The sequence below is a fragment of the Penicillium chrysogenum genome, assembly GCF_028827035.1.
Source record: "Penicillium chrysogenum strain IBT 35668 chromosome Unknown utg000002l_segment0_segment0, whole genome shotgun sequence".
In the NCBI taxonomy this organism is placed as follows: domain Eukaryota; kingdom Fungi; phylum Ascomycota; class Eurotiomycetes; order Eurotiales; family Aspergillaceae; genus Penicillium; species Penicillium chrysogenum.
In genome coordinates this window covers 1,475,585-1,503,464 of record NW_026622750.1, presented here as the reverse complement: position 1 = coordinate 1,503,464, position 27,880 = coordinate 1,475,585, and the positions used below count along the sequence as shown (strand labels likewise).

General features: G+C 48.7%; 10 protein-coding genes across 10 annotated transcripts; 5 read left to right on the top strand and 5 right to left on the bottom strand.

The window, feature by feature from the left end:
• Positions 1-2,378: 2,378 nt before the first annotated feature.
• Positions 2,379-4,310, bottom strand: N7489_004131 (uncharacterized protein; the record flags this gene model as incomplete). The annotated part of the gene is made up of 3 exons (XM_056709883.1): positions 2,379-2,871; positions 2,933-3,923; positions 3,974-4,310. 3 exons carry the CDS (start codon positions 4,308-4,310, stop codon positions 2,379-2,381), a joined length of 1,821 nt encoding a protein of 606 aa, XP_056568304.1.
• Positions 4,311-5,394: 1,084 nt separating this feature from the next.
• On the bottom strand, positions 5,395-6,204 carry N7489_004130 (C2H2-type zinc finger protein; the record flags this gene model as incomplete). Its single annotated transcript, XM_056709882.1, has 1 exon — positions 5,395-6,204. One exon carries the CDS (start codon positions 6,202-6,204, stop codon positions 5,395-5,397), a length of 810 nt encoding a protein of 269 aa, XP_056568303.1.
• A 5,262-nt stretch (positions 6,205-11,466) lies between these two features.
• Positions 11,467-12,592, top strand: N7489_004129 (uncharacterized protein; the record flags this gene model as incomplete). Its single annotated transcript, XM_056709881.1, has 2 exons — positions 11,467-11,662; positions 12,492-12,592. 2 exons carry the CDS (start codon positions 11,467-11,469, stop codon positions 12,590-12,592), a joined length of 297 nt encoding a protein of 98 aa, XP_056568302.1.
• A 542-nt stretch (positions 12,593-13,134) lies between these two features.
• Positions 13,135-15,115, bottom strand: N7489_004128 (uncharacterized protein; the record flags this gene model as incomplete). Its single annotated transcript, XM_056709880.1, has 5 exons — positions 13,135-13,661; positions 13,719-14,290; positions 14,358-14,507; positions 14,733-14,931; positions 14,992-15,115. The coding sequence occupies 5 exons, from the start codon at positions 15,113-15,115 to the stop codon at positions 13,135-13,137; spliced, it is 1,572 nt and encodes a 523-aa protein (XP_056568301.1).
• A 1,198-nt stretch (positions 15,116-16,313) lies between these two features.
• On the top strand, positions 16,314-17,468 carry N7489_004127 (hydroxymethylglutaryl-CoA reductase; the record flags this gene model as incomplete). Its single annotated transcript, XM_056709879.1, has 1 exon — positions 16,314-17,468. One exon carries the CDS (start codon positions 16,314-16,316, stop codon positions 17,466-17,468), a length of 1,155 nt encoding a protein of 384 aa, XP_056568300.1.
• Positions 17,469-18,331: 863 nt separating this feature from the next.
• Positions 18,332-19,026, top strand: N7489_004126 (uncharacterized protein; the record flags this gene model as incomplete). Its single annotated transcript, XM_056709878.1, has 2 exons — positions 18,332-18,807; positions 18,861-19,026. 2 exons carry the CDS (start codon positions 18,332-18,334, stop codon positions 19,024-19,026), a joined length of 642 nt encoding a protein of 213 aa, XP_056568299.1.
• Positions 19,027-20,009: 983 nt separating this feature from the next.
• N7489_004125 (adenosylhomocysteinase) lies at positions 20,010-21,578 on the top strand (the record flags this gene model as incomplete). The annotated part of the gene is made up of 5 exons (XM_056709877.1): positions 20,010-20,048; positions 20,103-20,235; positions 20,286-20,412; positions 20,474-21,075; positions 21,133-21,578. The coding sequence occupies 5 exons, from the start codon at positions 20,010-20,012 to the stop codon at positions 21,576-21,578; spliced, it is 1,347 nt and encodes a 448-aa protein (XP_056568298.1).
• A 385-nt stretch (positions 21,579-21,963) lies between these two features.
• N7489_004124 (Tm-1-like ATP-binding domain-containing protein) lies at positions 21,964-23,241 on the bottom strand (the record flags this gene model as incomplete). Its single annotated transcript, XM_056709876.1, has 1 exon — positions 21,964-23,241. One exon carries the CDS (start codon positions 23,239-23,241, stop codon positions 21,964-21,966), a length of 1,278 nt encoding a protein of 425 aa, XP_056568297.1.
• A 722-nt stretch (positions 23,242-23,963) lies between these two features.
• Positions 23,964-25,745, bottom strand: N7489_004123 (uncharacterized protein; the record flags this gene model as incomplete). Its single annotated transcript, XM_056709875.1, has 3 exons — positions 23,964-24,100; positions 24,156-24,894; positions 24,942-25,745. The coding sequence occupies 3 exons, from the start codon at positions 25,743-25,745 to the stop codon at positions 23,964-23,966; spliced, it is 1,680 nt and encodes a 559-aa protein (XP_056568296.1).
• A 417-nt stretch (positions 25,746-26,162) lies between these two features.
• N7489_004122 (uncharacterized protein) lies at positions 26,163-27,338 on the top strand (the record flags this gene model as incomplete). Its single annotated transcript, XM_056709874.1, has 1 exon — positions 26,163-27,338. One exon carries the CDS (start codon positions 26,163-26,165, stop codon positions 27,336-27,338), a length of 1,176 nt encoding a protein of 391 aa, XP_056568295.1.
• Positions 27,339-27,880: the final 542 nt, after the last annotated feature.

The following is a 27,880-nucleotide window of genomic DNA, read 5'->3' as shown; positions in this document are numbered from 1 at the left end:
AAGGAAAAAGAGAAACGACGACAGTATTAATTGAAAACGCTCTACATTTAAAAATAGGGAAAAGGGGTCCTGGTCCTGCGGCTGAAGCGGAGGGGCCAAATCTAATCTCCTTCGAGCGTAAGCTGCTTAGCTGCTTGGCATGTCGGTTTGCGCTTTTGCTAATTTGGGGGCTGATCAGATTTTAAAATGGACAAGATGTTCATTTCGTTTATTTTTAGATAGATTCTAGACTCTGACTTCCGGCTATTCAGAATACCGTTGCGCCTGTTAACCGCACTCTGTTTACTATAACTATCTGCTATATTACTATATGTGCCTATATACCTTGGACTACCCATAGTTCCCCTGAGCCCAAATGGAGCTAATCATAGAGTCATAGAGTGAGGGAAATGACGGAAGAGTCCGGGACGACAAGCCCATTCTTAATCCCTGTCTGTTCGGTCGAATGCTGTTGGGCTTCCCCTCATTCAATGCAGGATCATGCAAATACTACCCAAAGTACTATTATCAAGCGCGTCGTCTGAACCAATCAGACACTGAGCACTAGCGCTTTCATGCTGTCTAGGCACATGGAATTTGTATTCCCTGCGAGCCTGACGTGGTCTACTCCGTAGGTAGTAGGTAGAAAACCGAACAAAAAAAGGGCATCAATTTCATTTGAGAGATTGGGGATCGACCGTCTGACTTTCCTGTTTGGGTTCAGTTAATCCTTACCGTCGTCTTTCCTTCCGAAAATGGGTGTCTGAGTAGCCTCATTTTTGACTTAATATGTATATACCTAAGGGTCAAAGTGGCTGCTAACCACCACTTTTAAAAATTCAGATTTCCTTATAAATTGACAGATACGAAGCAGAATTCATCTAGATACTATACCCTAAATTTAATACTCTACTAAGACTAGGAATATAGGTAAATCAAAGATCTAAGCTTATAAGTGACATCTCTTTTAAGGATTTAGTCCTATATAAAGAAGCTAAAGACCAGTATTTCAACCAGCCCCGCTCGAGTGGCCTAGGGGAATAGCTCCTAGCCCACTCCCGGTTCGGACCTTATCATACCCAGGAAGCTTCTGGCGGTAAAACAGGTCCCTCATAAGGAATGGCCGGAGGAGGGGACAGAGGTGCCAGGTTTCTCTCTGAGGACTCTGGTAGCTGCTGTCCTGTCCTGAGGTCCAGGAACGGTCTGGATTAATGGGGATTCTTTTGATGCTATTCACATTTTATGTTTGATGCTATTCATTCACATTTTGTTTTTGAGGCTATTCCCATTTTACATTTTATTTTATGACGTCTCTCTGCTTCTTCCTATACCGCTCTTTCATCCTTTTGAGGCCATAATCCTCGACCTAATGTAAACGCTGGTTGGCAGCGTCACAACCAGCTTCGACAGTTGATCTCTATTGTAGCTGGCATATACAGAGTCGTCCCACAGGGGAATGTTGACAACGCGCGTGTTCTTGGACTATCTGATAGCACTGGCAACCATGATCTGGCCGTAGCACGGGGTCTGGCGGCTGGGGGCAGTGGCTTGTTGTATGCGAGGGATCAGGAAAGAAGCCGTATTCCCAGTCGATAATAGCCCGGATTTTCAATGTTTGAGTATCGACAATAACATATGCTGGGCAGGATCATCGTGGCAGAAGACATATTCACTATCTTTGGACGCTTTCCGTGACCATTCATGTTTGTCCGAAAGCCGCATCACTCGATAAGGTGGGAGAACTATCCCTGAAGGGCCACCAATAGTGTCCGATTTCATCCCACGGAGGATGAGGTATTGCTCGACTTCAGTACGGACGAGTCGTCGGTCTCGAAAGCACCGTACAAAGTTGGAACGGGATGTTGCTCGCGCGTCAATTGAAACGCAACGCCGCGGCCTCGTTTTGGAGTCGTTCTTTTCCTAGCCGGGGGATGTGTTTTAATCAATGTCCGGGGCCAAGGATGTCTTGCGGCTGGCTTGAGGCATTGAATGCCACTAAGATTTGCTTTCGGTTCCATGCACGCGCAGGAGAATCACGAGGACACTGCACCTCCAGTGCTGGCCACCGCAACGTCGTACGTACGTCAATCTACATAAGACATGTACGGATTCAATAACTACCAAATATGAGCCATTGAGACAGATATCCTTTGTTCGTGTACTGGACATGCCAAGCCTCAAGAATAAGAACGAAAACCACTGTGGAGTTGTAGTATCCCTCACCATATCCAGCGTGCCCGCCATGTCCACAACTCTGCAAAAAGGGAAGAATGGCAAGACAAAAGAGTTTCATCAGGGAGCAGAAAACAGAAAGCAGGAAAGATCAGAATAAAAATAAAACATCATGTTCTCATAAGTCATGAAAAGAGTAAAAAATCATGATGGCTCGAACTAAAACACTAGTAAGAGATCTGCGGTGCCTCATGAGCCCCGTAAGGATTCCCATCACGGTAAAACGTGCCATGGTCGCTCCGGGAATCGTTCGTCGAAGGCGCGTATTCAATCTCATCGGGCCAGCGATGATGTCGGGAAGGCGCAGCCTGGCTACGAGCGCGACGACGCTCACGCTTAACAGCGCGCTGAGCGCATTCCTCCCGGAAATGAGTATTTTCCTTATTCTTCTCCATAACCTCCTTCCATTCGCTATAGGCACCCTTGATACCTAATGCAGCGAGACCTATACTCACAGCGTCCTTGGTGTTAGCTTTCATGCGGTGTTTGCGGGCCTCCTCAGGCGTAATCTCCCCCTCCTTCAACTGCTTCTGTCGCTGTTTCCTCTTCTCCATGCTCCCGTAGATACTGTGCGCAGCGTGGATGGTGGCCACACTGGCTAGACCTCCCGTCACGAGCATATCCCGCTTCAGCTTCTTCCGTTGCTTCTTTTCATCAGAACTGTCGCCTAAGTCAGAATCACTCTCGGAGCTCGACCCGTGGCCGTGCGCACCGGATTCACCGCGCGAGGCGCTGGTGGGTGCATAGGGGGGGTGGATTTGTTCCGTCCAATGAATGGTGTCGACCTACATCTCTCGAGCTTTTGCCCCGTCTCGAGCCCCGGTTGTAATAATCGCTGTCCGTATCTGAATCCGAATCCGAATAGTCGCGTCGATGTCCCCGGCGATGACGCCGCTCTCGGTCGTCCCGATGCTCCGGACGATGCTCCCGATGATGCTCCTTACGGTCTCTGCTATCGCGACGGTCTTCTTCCTCTCCAAGTCCCAGGGCGGCCATTCCCTTACTGATGTACCCCGAAACGCTCTTGCTCCGCTTGTGGGAGCCACGCTCCTCGTTACTGTCGCGGGAATCGTTGCGGCCGCGAGGCCGAGAACGCGATTTCGAGTATCGATCATAGATTTCCTTTCCTGCTGCAGCCAGTGCTCCAGTAGCAGCGAGGTTCTTAAGTCCACCACTTGAAGAGCGACCACCGTCTCGGCCACGAGACTGTGAGCGTGAACCATTAACGAAATGACTGGCAGCCAGACCTGCAAGCGTGGACTCGATAACATGACGTTTCTCGTGCTTGTTGGGATCTTTATCGACAAGGCCGTCGGTACCACCAGCCGTCACAGCGGCAGTGAGAACGCGCTTTCCTTTCGAGCCGGCCCAGTCACCGGGCTCTTTGCGCTGCTTGAATGCCTCAACAGCGCCGGCTGTCAGGGCGGCGCGGGCAGCCTGTGCAATGCGCTGTTCACTTTTATCGCGCTTGCTACCACCGCGGTGGCGACTGGGGCTTCGCGAATCCGAGGGTGACCTTGAATATGATCTATGGCGATGGCGATGGCGGGACGGGGAACGACCGCGACCACGCTCTCCGCGGCTGGCTGAAGAAGCGGCACCCCCGAGGCCTAGCGCGCCCAGAGCTTGCTCGCTGAACGACTTGCGGCGTCTGTGGCGGGGTGGAGAACGGCTTGGAGAAGAATCAGACTCGTATTTTGGGCGACGGGAGCCTGTGAGATATTAGAATCAATTTCAACCACATTAGCTCTATATCACTCACGTTTATCCTCGTAGTGTCTTGACCGACGAGGACCGGAGCTTCGGTAAGATGCATCGTTGTATGGGTCGTATCCGCTGACGGAGGAGGCACGGCGCATATTTTCGTACACGGGTCGCCTCGGTCGACGTGAACTATAAGGACGCTCGTAGGCATACTCTGAGCCTGGGGGGTAGTCGCGCTGGACTTCCTCGATCGAGTCGGTGCTGGCGCGGGGTACATAAGAGTCTCGCTCGTGTCGTCTATAACGACCACGAGGATCATCGTACGGGTCAGCGTAACTGGCTCGTGCGTAGCGGTCGCGCGGCTCGCGATAACGGCGATCCTCGTAGTACGCCATGGTTGAGGCGAAAGTGAGACACAAATTGAAAGATAAAAGGTCGAGGGTTGTGAGCTGCTACCGTTCACTGGGAGAATATGTGGGATGGAAAAAAAGGAGATGATTAGAGATGTATGGCGGGGTGGGGGGCGTGACGTCGATGTGGATTCAGATGGGTGAGCGAAGAACTTGGGGCTGAGACTTGGCAGTGGCTGAGAGTGAGAGATAGTACATGGGTTCCTGGCATTCATAGAAGAGAACTACAAAGTCCAACGCTAAAGGACTATTCCTTTTCAGAGAGTATATATACTTGCGAAGCCAGATTACGCCAATGACGTACGAAGAAGAATGAAGGGATGTTTCTACAGCGGATATACCCCATCGAATGAGCAACTGGACTGATGTCGTGTATCAGATATCAGATATTACTCCGACGTCATCCTGCATCGTCGGTGTCAGGGAATTTTCAACGGGCCAGCCCTATAATATACGCGAATGCAGACCATTCGATAATATTCTATTATCTTACTTCTATTTTCCTTTAAAAGGTATGCACAAACATACAAATATCCAACCGACGATATCAAAACTACCCGGAATTAAGATTTCTGGAACGTAAACAATGGTTCCACGGGTCGCCCTCGGGGGTTCCCAGTTACGATCCGACCAACACGATGCTCTGGATCTCGTTGAACTAGTTGCACACGATTTCTCATGGGAATCCCTGAAGGGAAGCTGGATACTACTTGATCGCCTCTCACAATATTTCAACCACACATAATACGAGAATTCCAACATGGTACACGAGGGATATAAAACAGGAAAACAATAAAGACACATAGTAACATAGTCGGCCTTGACGTCTCGATGAGTTGAAACGTACAGTCATGCAAATGATCGCTGAGGTATGAAAAGAAAAGAACAAAGGTAAAAGAACACATGTTGAAAGTCAGTATCGACAGTCAAAAGAAAAGAAAAAAAAGGACAAATAGACAGAACCAAATCACACCGCACAGCAGTGGCCAAGCAGGGACCAACAAAACCTTGGAAGTGGTGTACTAAAAGCAAATAAAGTGGACGGTCGGAGAAGACCCAACTGACGTCCTTAGGGCGCTTGAGGGCCAGCGCCTGGGACAGGCGGTACACCTGCCTCCATAGGTTGACTGGCATTGTGCTGGTGAGAAGCCGAGGCATAGGCCGAACCGAGACGACCCATCGCCCATCGAGCGTCAGACTCCGGCTCCGAAGTAGAGCGCATCTCATCCGAGTGCGTGCGGTGAGTCCGGATGTGCTGTTTCATATTGTCTTTCCTCGTAAAGGCCTTGTTACAGATGGGACAGAGCACACTCTTTTCGCCAGTGTGCTTCTTCCCGTGGCGCGCCGCATGACCCGACGTCGTAAACGTGGAAGAGCATCCATGGCTCACGGCATAGGGACACGGGTACTTGTTCTTGCGCCCTGTGCCGCGCGTCGCACCGGTCTGAGAAGAAGGCCTTTCGGATGTGCTCGAACGAGTCTCCGGTGGTGTTCGAGGCGCTGCTGGGCCGCGAGCAGAGAATCGGTATGGTTCCCGTCGCGGATCCTGCCGGGCATACGGGTGATAAGATGATGGCTGACTGGTGATATAGTCGTAAGCTGAGCCGTCGGATGACCCGGGTGAGACGGGCTGGACGACTTCAGTCATCGCGTCCGAGGGGTGCCTGGTCCCTCGTGGTGATGTTGCTGGAGATTCGGATGAAGCTTGGGGACGGGTGAACTGTGGGTCGCTGACGGGCGGGGGTAGTGTCTCTGAATGATGTGGATAATATGGTGGTGATGTGTGATTCCGACTGAGTCGGGGAGCGGAACGGACCGCAAAAGATGGGTTGTCATCATTATTCAGAATGGACACAATACTCGTCCTACAGCTGGACATCTCCTCAATGCCCCGATGTGCGGTCACCGGGGCTGGAAAACTATACTAAAAGGCAGAACGCAAGTCAGTTTAGACTGTTGGCAACCGGCTCAGCCGGGCTCTGGATGCTCGTGAGAACTCGAGGGATCGCCGATCTGAGACAAGGGGAGAAAGGGGAGGAGGGTATCGAAGAAGAGAAAGAACATCTCGCTCATTTCTTGCCCCCCCGGAGGACACGACAAACGCACCAGCGGCTCTCGAAAGATGTTTGTCCTCTGTGTCGTGTAACACGTCGACAACATTAGACCCTAAATCGGCACTGGCCTGCAGACGTGAACTGAGGCCCGATGACTCGAGCTTGTGCCGGGCTTCGTATGTCCTTTTCTCTGGTGGAGGTGACCAAAGGTTGTTGAATACTGGAGATACGACTCGGAATAGGGCAAGGCGAGGTCTGACAAATCTCCTTCCGTCGCAGTGGAATTGTTCCGAGATTCAGATCTTCTTGCTATTTTTTTTTTTTCTCCCTGGGATTTCCTTTTTTTTCCCTTTCTAATTTTGCAATTGGATGGGGGGAACACAACCCTCAACGGCAGTTGCAAACCGGCCTGGGGATGTTGCAGAAAAGTCGAAGTTCAACGCCGGTTGTCTAACTCCAAGTAACAGTTCTTCCAGATAAGTGTCAGGCCGTCTGAGAATATGTAGAAACGAAATGCGCTCTGCGCGTGTCCGTGGTAGAGGTCGAAGTGGAAATGAGATCCAGGATATGAGATAAGATTGAGGGGGATTGACCGGAATGAGATGGAGAGATATGAAGAGGTAAGAACTCCGATACAAATATAGATCAAGTCGAAAGAGAAAGCCGAGCCAACCATGGCCATTGGTAACTAATTATACTAAAAAGAGCGAAAGAAGCCAAGCTCCAGGGTCTGTCGAGGCTCAGTACACTTCCATGAGCATTTTAGTTCAGTGGAGAATTCAATAAAAAGAATAATAGAAAATCCCTAAATCCTAAATCCCTAAATCCCTAATAATATAAGACACAATACAATACATACCAAGACCCCTAATCCACCTGTGCAGACCCGTTTTCTTCTCCGTTTCTTCAGACCCTAGTGTAGAGGTCTGTGATGGTTTCTTTTTCCTTTTCTATCTTTTCTTTTCTTTCTTTTTTCGGATTTATTTGAGTTTCCATGCTTCTGCAGCTTTCACTATTTTATCCCAGTAATTAATACTATAATACTATAATACGTAGTCGCCGATGTTAACTCCGGGTTGTCATTCGGACTAGGGCTTCGGCTGAACCAAGCGAAAACAGGAAAAGATCCACATCGGCAGAACTGCGGGTTATCATGAGACCATTGGACCCTGAGAATGATTTTATATTCCGGGATTTGGCATTATTTTATGTTATTTAATCTATGGAGTTTAGGGAAATCCAAAAGAACCACAAGCTTTTAACCCTGTCCACATTATCCATGCAATGTACGTACGTATTCACACTTAGAATCATCTAACTAGCTCACTTCTCCATACTACTTTTCTAGAAATCTAACATACGTAAGTGATGATGTTGGTACCTTGGCCTGTTTGGGAACTCACCTCCGGCTTGGATCCCATAGCGGGTATTGGCTTCAGTTCGGGGATTCCTACGTTGATTGGTTGACTGATTTCTTAGTTTCTTACAGATTATAGTTCTATTTCCTTCCGTTTTATTCCTTTATTTACTGCCGGACGATCTCGCCCTACGGTATAAATGGGGAAAAAAAAAGAAAAAAAGTGAGACATGAAAGGTCCAGCCCTGATCTTTAACGTTTAATGTTCTGATAATCTATTTTCCCTTCAAGCTATAACGTGGCGCTGTTGTTGGGCTGTTTCTTCTCTGGAAAGGGTACTTTGCACCGAGATTTGCTCTTTTTTCCGAGACCATCCAAGCTTAGGATAATAATTCTCCCCTGAAATTGCGGGTACAGTCAATATTATGGACCGTACAATGCATCCATTGTGTACAGAATACGAATGTATACGCATTTCAAGGTTTCCTCCGGTTTCGAGTAAAGATAACCTAATTAACCTAATCTCTTCTTCCACTGTTTGCGTCAACATTTCAAAATATTTACGTAGGGCCCGGGGGGGAAAGGGGACTGGCCCGTGCAAGGATTCGTATTCGCATCCATCCGCCCCGCTCCGACCCATTCGCGGGGACTCTCCAGGGCTGACTTTCCTCAACATACGTTGTATGTTGTAATACAATGAAACAGACATTCTTTCTAGGAGTGATCCATTTTACAGAGACTGGTCTTGTCTAAATTGTGAGTGAACCCGTGTACTCTATCCGGTCATATATCAAACTTTGCATTTTTCCTTCTTTCCCCTCGTTTCTCCAAAATACCATGCGTGGCACCGCCGATCAAGCTAAGCTTCAATCTTCCGATCCGCTGGAACCAATCTGGGAAAGATGTAGTACAAGGTTCGTGAGCTGAGGACGCGGACCGTTTGGGGCTTTGCCAGCCGAGCGTTGATTTGCCTATACTCGATCTTAGATGGAGCATACGTATGCGGCCTACGTATATATCCACGGGAGACGTATATCCACGATAGTTCGGGCTGTCTAGTCCAGCTCCGACGAATACGCTTCTTTGCTTGTTTCGACTAAGGATTTAGTGTTCGGGTCTGTTCTCTCACTCGAGCTTACGCCACAGGCTTGATTCCTCAGGGCCCTGTACTCCGTACTCGTCGCTATGTTTTTAGGTTCCTGGAAGGACCCTGTTTTTTCTTTAATTTTTATTTTTTTTTTTCGGGCGCAGGGCCTCGTGGCCCGCTTACTATGATGAGACTAGTGAGGCGTTAACCTCTTGCATAGCTTCGCTATCACCACCATTCCTGCTTAGCGGCATGGATACGCTAATTTACTACTGCACCCGCCACATTTTCTTAGCCCACGCGGCCTTTTATATGCTTACGTGTTTCAACCCTTCCGCGGAGTACGAAGTATAGAGGAAAGATTGAACTGAATAACTAACTTGGATTTATCGATGGCCTCAAATCTCCCCGACACCGAGACACTCGGAGATTTTCTGCCCGATGACCGAAAACGAAAGAAAAAGATCAGGTTCTTATCTCCACCCATCTCCACCATGCATCTTCCCATCTTCGAATCAGAAAATGATTGTCGGCATTCAGCCACAATTCCATTAAACTGTTGCCTGGTTTCCAGACCGTAAGCATACAACATACAAACTTAATGCTCATAATCACCGGAATTTATGCTTAACTCCATAGAGACGATCCGGCAGATACATTCCCGGCCATCTCCCAGCGTGGAGACTCCAATTCCACAAATCCTCTTGTCGTGTTCGGATGCTTTCGCACTATTGATCTTTCCATCTATTTCTAGGCTTCGGAGCCACTACCATCCCTGGATAATTATGGGACCTGTGCCCAAGTTATTGAGGCTTTCACTGTCTGGAGATGCTCAATATTCTGTCAACCTTAGAAGGTTTGCCAAGGTCGAAACCCCTGCTTACAAAGCGGAGGGAAATGACCCCGAGTGGACTCATTATGGTCTATTATTATAGGTCATGGGCCATTTTGCTACTTCGTACAGACCAGATAATCCCTGATAATCGACCTCGCTCCAAAATTCAAGTCCCTTATGGTCTGAGCGCGACCCCAGGTATCACTTTAGGCTACCGTCAAACCCTAGCTTCCTTAGTTCGATTGGATATTGACCGGTCTCGGTAAAACGGCTGTGCTTGTCCCTTGTGAAGTCGAGACCCTGTTTATTACAAACATGATCCTCATGAGTTCAACTTCTCTGAGAATAAAATATCAAACCAAACTGTGCGGAGTATATTGTAAGAAAGAATTCAACGGAACTCGCGTATGTCGTGCTCCGTACTATCCGTCTCTAACAATTTCCCCTCCTGGTTCCCCATTTATCAAAGTTCATGTTCCCACTCTGAATCCGCTTATCCAATTGTATTCGGATCTTGTAATTTCAGACGTTAGTACTAGTAATCAGGGAATTATTCCACCTTCCCAAAACAAACCTGCTATATCGGGCCACGCGGAAGATAATCATATTATTATGCGCCTGCCAATAAATAAGGGTTCGGCCGGATGTGGTTCTTGGTGGAGTGGAGGATATATAAAAATGGAGGAGCGTATCCAACATTCCGTACTCTAGTCTAAGTTTACTGGGCAGTCATATGTGGCTGAGACAAGGCGCAGTTCATACTTGGATATTTGAACAGGGTCAATCCATAACAATGACTCCTGTACTCCTGTACGCAGTCCAGGTAGATTCGGGGTTGATACTAAGATTAATTTACCTCTTCGCGCCCGTTGACTTCCACGCATCAAGCTTACGATCACTTTAGCAACATGAATGAAGCTGCGTAAGCAGAAACGTCATGTTGGTGGGCTATCCAGGCTTGCTGCTGTGTGCATGCTAGTATGCCAAGCAAAAGGGAAATTACTTCAAACATTCGTAGGTTAGCCCCTGCATATTCGGGTGGGGAGGCCGATGAGATATGGCGGCTACCTAAAGATGTTGGGAGTCCCGGAGACTTTTCGCGGGAATTCACCGAGCGGAGAGGACGAGTGAATACGTGGAGGGTGGCGTGTCATGACTTCTTTCCATCATGGACACGTTTCATGGGACTTCCTAGCGCCCTTCTAGGATGGGGTTTGATTCTACTGCCGATTTGTATTATCAGATCGGACGATTATAGACTTCCCTCCATCGTTAGAGGTTTTAGACAACGTCTACGAAGGTTGGACTGCATATTGTAGCCAAGCGAATCGACATGACTATTGCTGATGTGGTCGGTATCGATACAGCTATCAGAAGTCCTTTGCAAAGACCACTTAAGCTACACTAGAGGCTGAAACGTATATCTTACATACTGACTTTGAGAACGCTAACAAGATGGGAGACCTAGGGGCCAGCAGGAAAAAGCTTCGGTGCTCATTTTGAGAAGTATCATGCCCCCGCAACATCGACTCTTGTCTCATCATGCCCACTTTCCCTTCTATTATCTTATAGTCTAGTTAACAAGCAGAATCCACACAATGGAGCGAACTTCTTCCATCAAGGTACTTGGTATGGCCCTCAAATATGCCGTGGAAACACATTAGTGAGTCCGTGCTGACATTCATCTTATCGATCTTTTCAGGCTCTTGAGCAGAAGTTTCTACGCCCGGCCCCTCATCCCCTCTCCAAACCATGCAATACCTCGATGCCTCTTCGTAACCGCATACCTAGGCTATGGGTGACATATGATGCAGTCAGCTAAAGCTGGTCGACCAGCCTGCCTGTCCCCTTCCCTCTTTGTGTTCCTGTATCATCTTACCCGAGAAGGAAGCAAGCATACCATTCTCTCCGGTGCTTCACCTAGTACGCATGTCATCCACCTTCGAACGGAACGCAAGCGATATTCCTACGTGCGACACACGGGCACCAGCGCCCGGGGCGTGCGTGTGACGAGTGGCCACGCCGAAAGCTGCGCTGCAACATACAGCTGTCACAATGCGGGGTTTGTCAAGAGATAGGGACTGTGTGTGAAGTGGCACAGCCTGAGGCTTGGGGGCCAGAAAGGGTCACCTGGAGGTTAGATGCAGTCATGCATCTAGAGGCTATGCTGAGGAGCTGTCTTCTGGCGTAGGAACAAGACAGGTTCTTGGATCTTCGAGTAGCAATAGGTTCGTACGATTGCCATCTCGGAGGAGGGAGAATTCTCCAGACCTGTATCTTCCAACGGCGGTGACAGCTTGTTCTATGTCGGTCCTTGAGGCGTTTTTGTTTCTTCCTGTCTTGACTTGGCTTTCTTGTGGTCGTCTTTTGCTTGAGATAGGCATAACCCGCCACAAAATATTCATCTGATACCATAATGTAGAGGGAAAACTGGACGATTCGGAAATCCAAGACAAGGTATGAAAAAAAAAGACAAAAAGATGAAAAATCCTCGACTTTGGCGTTATTAGCACCACACTCTAATCAACTGAGCTATGGAACCCGTAATTTATGTATGGCTTGGTGACTTTGTGTCTCATAAGGAGGACGAGTAAGTTATGTATATATTGACAGTATTAAACTTGAAAATATACATTTTGGGGCTTCATCCCCAGGCAGTCTTGTGCGTGGACATCGTCACTAACATCTTCGTCCCTTTCTTCCTCCGCTCTCTTCACATTCACATCGTTTCTCCCTACTCTACCTCCTGACCATCCTCTTTGTCTATATCATCGACAAAATGTCTTCACAAATCAGTGGCACAATCATAACAAGAAAACTAAAGCCTTGCCAGCGGTAACCGGAAACCTTTTCCGGCTCGAATGTCAGCGACGCATTTTCTCTGGAATTTTTGGAACAGCTCACCGAAGCCTGGTTCAGTCATTCGCCTGCTAGTTACATTATCCACGAGTACTGCTTAGGTAGGTTAGGAACAGACTCTGGTTCAGCTCTGCTTATATTACCAGGTCTCACAATATGATCATTGTTCTGCTGATCCATTTGCCTCCAGCCCTTTCAGCTTCATATGCATACATACCCAAGCCCAAGAAGGGCATCGCTTTATGCCGCTCCACGCACTAAAGGATTAGAGACTGGTTTCCTAGTCTCTCATAAATAATGATATCACTGAATATTACCGCACCCGTCTTTTTTTTTTATTCTGGTGTCACTTGAATTAGTATTTCTATTAACAAGTTATACTTGATTCAGCAACACTGAGGGACAATAATGGTCGCACAGGGGCTGGGCAGAGACCTTTTCATCTTTTGATACATAGATCGACGAAGATCAAGAGATCATCAGCCCCAAGGAATTGGATTTCTAGCTTAAAATGAGGAAATAACCGAACAGGGAAAAACACAACAAAAGCTAAAACAGAAAATGTGTTATCAAAATAATTTCCATCCGAAAAGGAATAGTAAAAACGGGAACGACGTTCACAGCATGGCCCCGCCCCTTAAGAGATCGATGTTTGTAGTACGACTTCCTGTCTTGGTCTCCAACTGGTCGACGAAATGGTCCCATGATGCCTGGGATGCAATAGGCGCACTACAGTACGGCTCAGCGCCAGTAGCGTCCAGCAACGTATCCAACTGAGGCAACACAACGCTGAGTCTATCTGCTTCTACCTGGAACATGCGCTCCCGGGTTAGACTCGTATGCTGGACAAACCAGCCCTGATTCTGCAATATGACCCAGATTTCATACAGTGCCACTAAGTCAGAATGAACTCCTGCCTCTATAGCGGCTTCATAGGCGATGCGATGTCCCATAGCCTCGACGAATTCCTGGGATCTCGGCAAGACCAACCGGTCAAAATCTTCTCCGCGGTGGCCTCCTGAAATGGTCATGGTCATCCCGCGAAGCTCATCAAGTAGTCCTTGTTCGTGCTTTGCTAAAAGGGAGGTTGGGTCCTTTGCAGACGGCATGTTGTGTCGATTGAGGAGAATCTCCGATGTCAATCCTAGAATTTATCTTCGTTAGTACATGACGTAAAATGATATGAAAGAAGGCCCCATACGAATACTCAACACTAGGGTATCTCCCTCGGCGATCGACATCGCACGGGTTTCCAACATGGCCTCAATAATATGATTGTTCTCAAATAAACCCTGCGCTCCACATCGCTCGGAGAGAGTAAAAAGACAGGCTTGAGATGTTTTGTACAAAATAGCCTTCAACATAGCGCCAATCGCATGTTGGACCGGGGCTGCCACGTTGGGGTGTTTGAAGTACTGCATGCTATGTTGAGCATAGGCGTCGAAAACGGAGAGCTGAGCCAATGCATGCAGTATGGGACCATGTTGAGTCCGGAAAGAGATAATGGGCTTAGGTTTCTGGTCTGGCCCCAATATATGCCGACGCTGGCTATACTTTCCTGCGACGAAAACACCCCGTTTCATCCCTGCAATCATCTGTAGTGGCAACGCGACACTACCAACCCTGATGCGCCAGATCGATGATAGAAATTCCTTTCGCATATCTTTCGGCTTATCCAGGCTTCCTAAGAGGGCGGACTGGGGTAGGCGGACATGAGTAAAAGTCGTAATGGCATGATCTACCGGCTTTGATGCTGCTCGTCTGGGGAGCAGCCTAAACGGAAGTGAATATGTAGGTCAGTCTTATTTTATCAATCTGAGTATTGAATTGCCATACGTACTTAGCAGTCACACCGTCGCACATATGCTCTCCATCGCTGAGCCAAGTGATAAAGGGTCTGATACCACGATCTTCACCGGAAACAATAAGTCGGGCGAAGACAATTCCAACTCGCGGGAAATCCTTTACTGGCGCAGCTGGTGGCATTATCCTGAAATGATCAATAGAATATTACAATATGAAGAGCATCTCTACCTTACTTTGCCCCACTGGGTTTAGGGGTGTGTAGGTCGAACTCTCCATTTGGAAGCATTGTTGCAGTTGTTTCCAAATTCTTTGCATCTAACCCGTGTCCGACCTCTGTCAGCAGATATTGTGCCCTAGCCAACTGAATTAGTATTCGTATATGAGTAGCTATGGGCCGCTCCACACTAACGAAATGTCGAAGTTCAATATCTGGTCCAAGAGCTTTCGGTACTGCGGGTGTTTCCCTGCAAACGGGGCCAAGGTTCCTCCTGCAAGGTTGATTTGAATGGTCATCAGCGTAAATGCAGCGCAGTCTAAAGCCCCAACGAGATCCAGATGAAGATTCCAGAACTTTTGAGTGAACTGAAGGACATCTACCGCTGTCAGGCCTGGATTGATGTGTTAGGTCAGATAGCACAAGGATTGGATATTGGGAGTAGTCTTCTAACCGTAAATTTTGACAACGGCAGCAGCACGCTGGTAGCTGATATAGGTTCTCTCATGATCGGGAGTATGTTCCGGAATAGGCTTGAATAAGGGTAGATGGACCAACTCGAGGGATTTAAAAGACATTGTGGAGTGATAAATCTACGACAATGTCCAAGTTGTAGAATGACACTGACAGCAGAGGACTTGAATATAATTGAAGAATGTAAGGTGTCGCCTAGAACGATTGCTATGAATACTCGTAATAAAGAGCTTGCTTCATGAATAAAAAGGAGACATATTTATTCAAGCGTTGTATCACTATATCAATCATTATATGTTTGGTACTTTGCCATTGGAAAGAGTTGTCTGGATAGGTTGACGGTCATACGGTCATGTGGTTCTCTATGACAGGTCCACGCCATGTTAACCAATGCAGCCATTTGCTTGCTGGCGTGATGATGTGATCTTTACACCCGGGTATACGCTGCACTGGTCTTAATGCAGCCGTTTAGTTGGGGGTATGGTGATGTGACTTCTTACACAACAACCACGCCATATTGATCAATACGGCTGCTTGCTTGGAGGCTCGATCCGTCAAGAAAGCTATACCTGAAGCCGCTTCGTCTCGTGGAACCTTCATGTAAGTTCAGACCCTCTACACGCAACGTCCAATGCACCTTCTTTGAAAGCCAACTCACCGGACAATAATTTAGGAAATGCCTTTCTGCATGGTGTGCATAGAGAGAACTATTACGGGCCAATTGCGTATCTAACGAAACTCCCATGATATAAACCAGTTTCTCAATATGGCGGGACACACATTGGTCAGCAAGCTAGTTAGATCGATGCTTTTTGGCTGTTCCGTTTTCATTGACGATTTGTGTTAGAGGAACAAATTCCCGTCGCCACTCCAACCGAATTATCCACCTCGTTAAGTATATCCCTCTAGTAATACTATTCCTAATCCATGAAAGTGTTCATTTCATATATTACAAATGCATACACCCATAGGCTTATTCTCTTATGAGCAGGTCACATTATTATGCGGTCTATATAAACGGAAACCTGTCATGGAGCGAACATCAGAGTGTGTAACCCAGAGATCCTATCTATGACACAATGGCACAAGTTGTGATAGCAAAAAGCATGATGCAGATCTCGGAGGGCATATTTCACCTGTAGGATCGACACTGAACCCAACGTTGTCATATTTGTTTCTTAAACCGAGGTGTCTTTCCTATATTATATATTTATATGCTATGAATATCCAACCCAGTATTGACCAACTTATTTTTGCTACGCCAACAGACAGCAACCGACGAAACATCATTTCCATCTCAAAATGGCTTCAAAGACGATGGCAAAGTTTGCACATGTCCTCCAAGATGCAAAACATATAACTGAACGCGTAAACGATGCACCGGAAATATCTATTGAAAACTTCATCGGATATATCTCCGTGCCAGTTGGTCTAGCGGGTCCTCTGTTGATCAAAAGCCCTGATGGCACCAGTACCAGAACCTACGCTCCAATTGCTACCACAGAGTCCGCCATCATTGCAAGCTGCAGCAGAGGCTGTAAGGCTCTGAATGAATCTGGTGGAGGCCAGTTTCATGTTCTGAGCGAAGCAATGTCTCGCAGTCCAGTCTTTCAATTCAATTGTACCGAACATGCAATCGACTTTGCCCGTCGCGTGCCGGACCTCTGGGACTATATCGCCAAGACCGCAAAGTCCACAAGCCGTCATGCTCGTCTTGTGAAATTGACACCGAATATAGTGGGTTCCAATGTACATGTGCGGTTTGACTACACATGTGGAGACGCCGCAGGCCAGAATATGGTCACGATTGCTACTCAGCGTGTTTGTGATTGGCTTCTTGCTTCCTCGCAGGAGATGGAGCTGCACATCACCGGTGTCTTCATTGAAGGCAATATGGCACCGGACAAAAAGCCATCGTGGGGAACTGTCAGCTCGCCTAGAGGTGTTGAGGTTGTCACATGGGCCTCACTTTCCGACGAGGTATGCCGTGCCGTTCTCAAGTGCACGGCCGAGAACCTGTACCACGCTTTCCGCACAACACAAGAGGGAGGGATTCGAAACGGTCAGTTCGGATCTAACATAAACGTGGCAAACGTCGTCACTGGGATCTTCATCGCGACTGGCCAGGACGCTGCAGCGGTTGCTGAAGGGCCATTTGGCCACTTGACCCCGGAGTATGATCATAAGTCTCGTCAGGTGAAATTGACCCTCTATTTCCCATCTCTACCAGTTGGCACTGTTGGAGGTGGAACCGCATACGAAACGCAGCGAGAGGCTCTCGGAATTTTGGGATGCAGTGGTTCTGGTATGAAACCCCGTTTAGCGGGTCTGATTGCTGCCTTTTCTCTCGCGCTGGAAATCAGTACTGCAGCGGCCGCGGCAACCAACACTTTCACCCAAAGCCATGAAAGACTAGCACGTGCAAAGCAAGGAAATAACCCAGCCAGTAAGATTTGAGGAGATAGTTACTTGACCGACACAATTATCATGGAAGTCTATTTTGCCACCATCCATCCTAGTCTTCAGGGCCGTTGGCTACCGTAGTATAGCGACGCTACGCACACGATAGGTAAGGACTATCCTCCGTATACTCTGTATCATCCTACAATTACTAGCGGTGTGCAGGATGATTTTATACTATCAGGGTTAGCAAAGTTAGCACGACTCCACGACTCTTAGTTATATGAGTCTATTGGACGTGGGTGTCCGGAGAATAAGTTTTACACTTGTGCTTATAAGAAGCAAAAATAACGCAATGTTCTTGGGTAGAGTAGTTAGTAAAATGATTAACTAGATGTTCAGTGAGAGATTGGACATGGTGTACCCACAGACGGGGCATTGTTAAGGCTCAACCACAACAACCCGCTTTAATTCATGTAGTGTTTCCAGGACTCACATCGTGTAACACTCTTATGGTTGCTGCTAGACACTCATATTGTGTTAACTCGATAACCACGCAGGCGGCAAGTCACACATTGTACCACCACCTTATACAGAGTGATGATCTGCATAGGCGTACCCCAAAACAGGGAGCCACCTGTTGATACATCGAGAAGACTATTGGAAATATAAAGTCCCAGCTATCCAGCGCTTTATTAAACCCCCAATTTCATCTCAAGCTATCCATACACAAGAGTATTCCAACAATTGCTACAGACACCCTCAGCATGTCCCGTGAAGTCGATACCGTACCGTTGATCGGCCATTGCGTTCCATATGTAGCCATCATACTCTATCATACTCGACGGCAGGTTCGAATTTATAGCACGACATTCTCCAAGCACAAAGCCTTTCTCTTCATACATATTGGCACTGGCATCATGGAATTGGCTCGATACCACATCTCCAAAGCCCGACTTGGCAATGAAAATGTCCTCCCCGAGGTAATAGACGTGCTGTCTTGTCTCATCTGGTCTTGGGCCAGTTTCGTTCTCGTGAAGACGCTCCGCCGCGGCGATCCACTTACAACTCGGCCACCTTATCAGGTTGCTGCAGCTTTGCGCCCGGTCATCTGCATCGCATCGTACATGCTCCAATTGCCCAGCCTACACAGAATATCTATCTCTGCGCTCGACAGCTTCGTTTATGCCCGAATGGCGATCTTTTTCTTCACCTACACGCCGTATCTACGCGGATACTCGTACAGCACAATCTACTCGCTCTCTATTCCACTGGCAGCTGTTGTGAGTATTCATGAAAGTCGCGTTCGCGGCGCAACCCTAGTCTTCATGCTTGCAACAGCCTACGTCGCAAAATTGAATGAGTGGGTGACGCATAGGTCAAGGATCGTGCAGCGGTAAGTTACGGCAGTCCGACCTTCTTTAAGCATGGCCTAACTTCATGAAAAAGATCCGAAACGAAGTCAGCTATGGATATGCTCGAAAAACATGTCCTCGCCGGTCTACTCCTTCTTGGGTTCGCCGAGCTAGACAGGCTACGAGAAGTTTCCAAGAACGACGCGCTCACGAAGCCCCTCAATGACGACTATGTACCAAAGTTGGAACATGTCAGCTAATCTCGACTATCACTGGTTATGAGAGGGACAGAGGGTGCTTGCCGCGACTCGCCGGTTGCCTTGCCGCGCTTTGCTCGAACGAATAGATTTGGACGTACTGTTATAGTTCCGGGAAATAGAACCTGAGAGCATAAACCACATAGCAAGCTATAGAACTTAAATAGGTGTTCATTTACAAAGTTCGTTCATAAATGAGGGTTTCATGCCAAACAAATCTAGCCTCTTATGCTTCTAAATTCATGGTAGCTGGAAGTAAAATGGCAGGCAGAATGGGCCATTCATTTACCATGCACATGCTTTGTTGATTATCCGTCAAAGCCCTTCCAATCTTGGAAGCCCTGGAGGGTCCATGGCCCCGGGGGTTGATAGTGATTATGTAAATCCATACTTTTTCCAACCCGTGGGACTTTGGGAGGTTCCGGGATCGTTTCACGAGGCCCCACCACAAACGCACTAGTCCGTATTAGGTTATCTTGTACGGAGTACGGAGTATTTGTCCACGTATTTCAATGACGGTTTTGAGACGATGTACTTCAACCTGGAACTACACAACTTGTGATATAAGAAGGGCGACCATGAAGAACTGGATTCACTGTCTACATAAAGTATCTAGATGAGGCGCTTGGCTACATAACTTCGTCACATTACTGTAATAGCTGGTGGTGGCTGTTTATCATGACTAAGCACCTGCAAAACCCCGCCATCAGTCAGCCCACCACGAAGGCCGAAGAAGTGTTGAGAAGTACTGGTACCTGACCGTACATATTAAAACTGTACCATGAGGCGGTAACTGGTACTTGCCACGTTCAGGGACCTTGGCGATCCCTCACTAAGCCGAGAGTTTTCCTTCCCCTCTATTCTCCTTTTCCCTCTTTCCTCTTCCTTCTTCCTTTCTCCTTCATACACCCTTCGGTCAGTCAATTCCTACCTCACTTTTGATATTTCTCACTAACAATCAGCAGTTTGAATCCATATTTTACATAATGGCTGCCCCCGCACAGAAGTTCAAGGTCGCTGACCTCGTATGTCTATCTTAACCACCTATTCTCCTCCTTCAACCATTGACAATTCCCTAGTCCCTGGCCGCTTTCGGTCGCCGCGAGATCGAGCTCTCCGAGGTTGAGATGCCCGGTCTCATGGCCATCCGTGAGAAGTACGGTGCCGACCAGCCCCTCAAGGGTGCCCGTATCGCCGGTTGTCTTCACATGAGTATGTTGATCTATCACAAAAGACAAAGCTTGTGCTGACCGCTCCTTCAGCCATCCAGACTGCCGTCCTCATCGAGACCCTCACTCACCTCGGTGCCGAGGTCACCTGGACCTCTTGCAACATCTTCTCCACCCAGGATCACGCCGCCGCCGCCATTGCCGCCGCCGGTGTCCCTGTGTAAGTTTCGATTCTTTCCGAAATCTTTCGAGGGCTTCGTCTGACCAATTGTTTGCTACAGCTTCGCCTGGAAGGGTGAGACTGAGGAGGAGTACCAGTGGTGCTTGGACCAGCAGCTCCAGGCCTTCAAGGATGGCAAGAAGCTCAACCTCATCCTTGATGACGGTGGTGACCTCACCTCCCTCGTCCACACCAAGTACCCAGAGATGCTCGATGACTGCTTCGGTGTCTCCGAGGAGACCACCACTGGTGTCCACCACCTGTACAAGATGATGAAGGAGAACACCCTCAAGGTTCCCGCCATCAACGTCAACGACTGTGTCACCAAGTCCAAGTTCGACAACCTCTACGGCTGCCGTGAGTCCCTTATCGATGGTATCAAGCGTGCCACCGATGTCATGATCGCTGGTAAGGTCGCTGTCGTTGCCGGTTACGGTGATGTCGGTAAGGGTTGTGCCCAGGCTCTCCACTCCATGGGTGCTCGTGTCATTGTCACTGAGGTCGACCCCATCAACGCCCTCCAGGCTGCCGTCCAGGGTTACGAGGTTAACACCATGGAGGCCGCTGCCCCTATCGGTCAGATCTTCGTCACCACCACTGGTTGCCGTGACATCCTTGTTGGCCGTCACTTCGAGGCCATGCGCAACGACGCCATTGTCTGCAGTAAGTTTTATTCGAATCAGAATATTGGTCTCATCACTAATACTAACAATCTTCTAGACATCGGTCACTTCGATATTGAGATTGACGTCGCCTGGTTGAAGGCCAACTCCCAGTCCGTTCAGAACATCAAGCCCCAGGTTGACCGTTACAGCCTCAACGGCAAGAACATCATCCTCCTTGCCGAGGGTCGTCTTGTCAACCTTGGCTGCGCTACCGGCCACTCTTCCTTCGTCATGTCCTGCTCTTTCTCCAACCAGGTCCTGGCCCAGATTGCCCTCTTCAAGGCTGAGGATGAAGCCTTCGGCAAGAAGTACATCGAGTTCGGTGCCGGTGGCCGCAAGCCCGTCGGTGTCTACGTTCTGCCCAAGCAGCTCGACGAGCAGGTCGCTCGCTGCCACTTGGACCACGTCAACGCCAAGCTTACCGAGCTGACCCCCGTCCAGGCCGAGTACCTCAGCTTGCCCGTCAACGGTCCCTTCAAGCCCGAGATCTACCGTTACTAATTTCTTTACATTTTCAACTGTGTTCGATGATAATCTTGGGAAATAGACTTTCAACATGATTCGACGATGTTATGATTGGCATTTCGAGTTCTCCATCAACTTAGGAACTCAAAAGTGGTTGTCCTTCAACGGCATAAAAAGTGGCCTGCACCGGGGTGTGTTTCTAATGTTTTTGTTTTGGCGTGGGATGACCTGGGATGGTCTTGCATTCAACACTGCGTGATGGGATTTTATTCTTGATACCTTATTCTGGTGTGTGGGCCTCCATGGGCCGATTGTGACGATGTAGAACTTCAAATCGAAGCTATACGTCAAAATTTGTTCCTTGCGTACTTGCTCCTGTAGATGACCGGCTTTTTGTTATATTTCTGGCCATGCCGTAGGTCTATTGTCTGATCAATTTGACCAGTTCATCGGCGACCGCCACTGCAAAGCTGGGATCATTGATGTCACGCGGATCTCGCATGACACATATCCCACTGCCCTCCAATTCTCTCTCCAGAGTGGAAAACAATGCCTCATCTGCCTCAGGATCGTGGAATGGCTGACCAGCAACATCCAACATGCTCACCCCACCAACGGGCAAAATCACCTTCGTCCGCCTCAATTGCCCTCTATCCCTCGAATCCAACAAGTTCCCGGCTATAAACCTCCCAATCTCCACACACTCCTTCTTAGTAGTCCTCATAAGCGTAACGGTCGCATTATGTTCATGCAACAACCTCTTCCCCTCGCGGAAGGTAGCAGGAACAGTCCCCACCTCCCCAAAATTAACCATATCACACGCCCCAACACTAACAACCCGCGGAATATCCCGCACCGAAGCCGCCGTCAACCGTCCCGGCCCAGCACTAAGAACCCCACCAACAACCTCATCTACAACCTCCGTAGTCGTCAAATCCAGCACCGCATCAATCTGCCCCTCCCTCACAAGCCTCTCCAAAGCCCTCCCCCCAGACCCCGTAGCATGAAAAACATAAACCTCACAACCACCCAAGACCTCCTCAAGCCGTTCCCGCGCCCGCGTAACACCAGGAGTCGTAACCCCAAACATGGAAATACCAATCCTCACACGGGAAGAAACCTCTATCTCGGCCGTGCTACCCCGCTCCCGTTTCAAAAACGCACCAGCCATCCCGACAATCCCGCCAGCAGCATTGTCCAGAACACCCTCGACGATACGGTTCCGCCCCGCGATATCAACAACGCTGTACATCATGCTGATGTCCGTTTCGCCGATGAACGGCCCCACATCTCCCGACGCCATTGTCGAGACGAGCAGTTTGGGGAATCCCACTGGTAGGGCGTCGCGCATGACTGTCGCGGCGAGTGTTGTCCCGCATGAGCCGCCGATGGCGAGGATGCCGTGGATTCGGTGGTGTTCGTGGAGGTGGGTTACTTTTTTGGTTGCGTAGGGTATGAGTGTGGTTATGTACTCGGCTCGGGTGAGGGTTGTTAGATCGGGGGTTGGGATTGAGGCGGTGGTGGTGAGTAGGGCGCTTTGGGGAATGGCGATTTCTTCGTGGGTGGTTGGGTTCCGGCCTGTGTCCATTAGGAGGACTGTGGCGTTGGTGGATTCGATTTGGGATTTTGTGTAGAGGAGTTCGGACAGTTTGGTATCGCATGTTCCTAGCAGGAGGATTGTGGGGGTGTTTGGAGGCATTTTTAGTTTTTTGGAGGGGAATTGAATAAAGAGAGAGAGATGGAGTTGAATTGAAGATGAAGTTGAAATAGAAATTGGAAGTGGAGGTGGCGGTGGGGAAGAACAAGTTTTGGACTTCGTGATAGTTATAGGGGGGTACCTCGTATATCCATGCAGGTACTAATATACATTATGTACCTTCTCTCCGGTGCTGCCGATTGGACCGATTCTCGCACATTTACACATACTTGTATGCATGGCCTACAATCTAGCAGATCGAGTGGCCTTGATTTGGGTTAGTTAGTATTGCATTAGCCATATACCGCTCAATCGCACATGAGCCTTTGGGTGTATGTGAGGAGAGAGCGAAATAATCCGACGGTCTTGGCAGCATCAAGAGTCGCAAGATGGAAGTCAACAAATTAGCTCCCGAAAGTAGGTTCTTGGCGGTCGATTCCACGTGCCGATGTCTTCTATAGCCATGTGGGGCCATATCGCTTTACTATACGGAGTTCGGAGTCCAAGTTGAGGTAACTCAGATACATTCGATTCTGCTCTGGTGGAAGGCCTTTAGAATCTACTATGATAGAACGAACAAGAAGAGACAAAGTGCATTGCATAAGTGACTATAACGGCGAGTAGACGAAGTGACCAAAAGCAAACTAAGTACCAGCGAGAAAGTATTCAACAAAGAAAAGGAAGGATTCGTGATAGTTCAAGACTGACAATCTGGGGTTCACATGTTAAGACATTACACCAACAATGCCGCATACTCTAGCAATTAGGTGGCGGCCGCATACGAAACCCTTGCAAGAAGCCAGGATATTCAACATTGGAGGGAGGCCGATGCCTCCTTGTGGGAAGAAGATTTCCTCCAGGCCTAGCAGCTGTGGTGTTCGGCTGCCATCTTCGACCCTGCGGATTACTCGACTTACGGACACGGAACTGATTCATGTGTGGTTTTGGAAACTTCGGCATCCCCTGAGCTGGTCGATATCTGACCTGCTGCATGGGCCCTGGTTGTAACTGTGGCTCGGGTCTGGTTTCCACCTTTGTTGGAGTGAGTGGTGGAATGCGACTCAGTTGAGTTGTGAGGCCTTCTCCGTTGAAGTCCTTGACCAGTATCTGTGCCGCGGAGGCCCGCTCGTCAGGATTGACTCTTGCCATTTCTTTCATCCCTCGAATGCTTGATGCCATAGCGAGGATGGCTTCGCGGGCCTGCGGGATGGACTTGAAATGGTGTAAATTTTGACGAAATCCATCAAAATCTACTACCCATGCGATTGTTACAAAAAGAGACCAGACATCCATCTTGTGTGTCTGGACTCCATGCTCATAAACCTCGGGGGCCATGTACAATGGGGTCCCGACAGTGCTCTTAGCAACAAGACCGCGGTTGGATAGACCGAAATCGCCAAGCTGAAAGTGATACTGCATACCCGGTAGTGCAGTATAAAGAACGTTCTCTGGCTTGACATCCTGATGAACAATGTCATTCGCAGCTAGGCAGTCTAATGCCTGAAGCATTTGGTGCAAGGCACATGCGGCGATAGTCTGTACATTCGGATCTCCACCTTTGATCAAAGATTCAAGTGTGCCGTCCTTGAGGCCCATGAATATCTCCGCACTTGGTCCTTCCCAGCCCTGGGAGGTGATGAAATCAACGATATGTGGCTAGGGCAACGTCAGTTCAGTTTGCGAGAGCTGGAAGTGTTACTAACGTGGCTAATGCGGGACAAATGCTCGACCTCGCGTTTCAATGCATAATATTTTGACACCTCCCACGCTGCCTGTGCTGAAGCTTGCTCAGGTCGTTGGATTATTTTGACAGCGAGAAACTTGCCCGTGTCGACATTGAGGGCCTTGTACACAACTCCAAACTGTCCAGCCCCAAGTCGATCAACCTTTATGTATCTCATTGTCAGTTGTCGAGGCCCTGGAGTGTGGATTCTAGTCTGCATTTGAGACGGTGGGACCGTTTCGAGATCATCGGTCGTCCGAGCCAGCCGGGGATTATCCATGTAGTCATTTCTGACGCCCTCTCGATTTCTTACAATCTCCATGGTCTGAGAAGGATTTTGCTTCCACATCAACTGGAATTGAACAGCATTTTTCCCTATGCCGCCCATCCCCAGAACATCGTTCAGCAGATGCTGAACGACAACTTGACGAAGGCGCCCATGCTCAAATGGCGTGGCATTAGAGCCAAAGACTTGCGTTGACTGACCGTGAGACCTGTCGTAAAGCATGACCAACTGGGTGGCAGGCTCGATTTCGAAAGAGCATTGGATCTTGGAGATGTTGGAGCCATCTACAAAGATATCCGTATCCCCACGCCCTAGTGTTGCAAGTGTGTTATGAGAGCATGAGCGTATATGGAAGCCAATGTCTAGGACAGTTGTGCCATCGCTCGACTTCGAAGCAAGATGTTGGTTCCAAGGATGCTCGGCGACCTTTTTGGCTTGTTCATTCAGAGGCTTGAGGGAGAAGAGAGGAAGAGGACGGCGGGTTGGGTACAATGACATGTCGAAGGAAGGTCAGATAACAGACAGTTATCGACCGGAGAGGAGATACTCTGGAGAAGCTTCGAAGACATTATGTAGTTATTTGGCATCGAGTACACCAAGTGTACTCAGGCGCTATACCCTTGGCAACCTTGGGGCTTATTCGTTTCAAAGATCGTTTCAGAGAACAGAATTAGAATAAAACCTATACATAAACATAGCAATGAGGCGCTCGACGTTGGGCGGTTATTTATTGGATGTGACTGTTCAAGGGAATGTAGAGTGAAGGGGCCAATGCCCGCGCTAGTTGCTGCAGCTTAGCGCTCACGTCACACTGCCCCCCCGGGCTTTCTGTCACATCTCCAATCTCCCCATCTCCTATTTCACCCCCTCATTCTTTTTTAATACCTTCGTTTATTTCCCCCAAATCCTCCCAGCATGGCAGACAGCATTAGATCTGGCCTATGTAATATCCACACTGCGCTCGACAACCTCGTCAAAAACCCGCGGCGACTCGACAGTGACCGGTCACGCTTCGACAGAGACATATCGTACATATCTAACCAGTCGCACAATTCAACCGCATCCATGAGCCCCGAAAGCCCTACCACGAGGCAGCAACGGGAGAGGCAAGAACGTCGCGATCATCAAAAATGGGAACTGATAAAGGCCCACGATGCCTCGAGGCCCAATCAGCAATTCGATGCCCAGGTGCTGGAATGGGAAGCCAGCATAATTGAAGGAATCGAGAACAGAAAATCGGATGTCCCCGACGGGACAAACATGAACAATCTCGCCTATGAGACAGTGAAGAAGAACTGGATTGAACAAGGAATTTGGAGTGACGAATGGGTGAACATGCCTTCAGAGCAGTGGATGCACGAAGAGCCGACTGTGATTACTCCTGAGCCCGAGACATACCCTGGTGATAGACCCCTTCTTGGGTTGTTCGGTGACCCCCTTGAAAGAGCCTTGCCGACTGGCACCGGCAAAAATGCACAACAGGGCGGTGAGCGACAAGCACAAGCCAAACGGAGGCCCGGAGACGAGCCATCGCGCCCATTTCATCAATTCATCTATCAAATATCAAAGGAGCAAGTCCGACTTCTCGATGCTCGTCCTTCACTCCTATTTCGTGGCCCTGAGCCTCCTGCCGCAAATATCAACACCAACGCTTATGAGCGTGTGAAAAGTATCTGGGTCAAAAGAGGCATTTGGAACGAGGAATGGGGCATATTACCTGGCATGGCTTGGAAGCATGAAAGCCCTTTGCGGATTCCTGATGACGATTGTGATTCGGTTCCGAGCCCGGTAAAGCCCAGAGCGACAGTTGCCTTCAATATTTTCCAGGATCTTATGCCTGCTCAAGCAGATGGTCCCGCTCCTACGGGTGGCCAGGGAACCAAGAAGAGGAAAAGGGCCGCCGCTCCTGTTGAAACAAAGAGAACAAAACGAAAGGTTTCCAAACCTGCCAAGCCGGAGGCATCAAGCTCCAGGCGTGCAGTGGGTATTCCTCCCAACCAAAACCAAGTGGATGTGCCTGATCAAGGGACTCGAGATACTGGGAGACGTAGAAGCAAGCGCATACAGAATCGGACTAAGAGCTCCAAATGACCGGGAATTACGTGAAGGGTTGATCTATAGCGAGTTAGTCGAATGCGTTACATGTCATAGGAATGAATTGTTGTCTTGAGATTTGAATAAATTTCTATCTTGTATGTACAGTCGACTTCGAAGTGCGCTCCCTCAGGGGCAGTTCTCTGATACCGAAGAGCCGGAATTACAAGAGGGAACAGTATTGTGGACATCCCAGGTAGTATTAGTGTATTAGTTGGAGATACGCAGTAAGTGAAACTCGGAAAATCAGAGCCAGTAAGATGGTTGTCAGTTCTAATTTGCGGCTGAGCTGATAACGCGTACTCACTTGACAGCGTAGCAATATGCACGGAAACTCCGGGGTATGAGCCCCTTAATGGAAGCGCCTGGCGTCGACCCCGGGCGAAAATGATACCACAAATTATGCAGGCAGTGATCACCAGGCTTCTTAGGCGACTAAGTCTCACGGACCATAGCCCTACGCGCTGAAGAGCCCAATCTGCCGAGCTGCCGCTAACCAACGGATTCATAAGTGGCTTGCTTTGTCCTGTTATATTCAC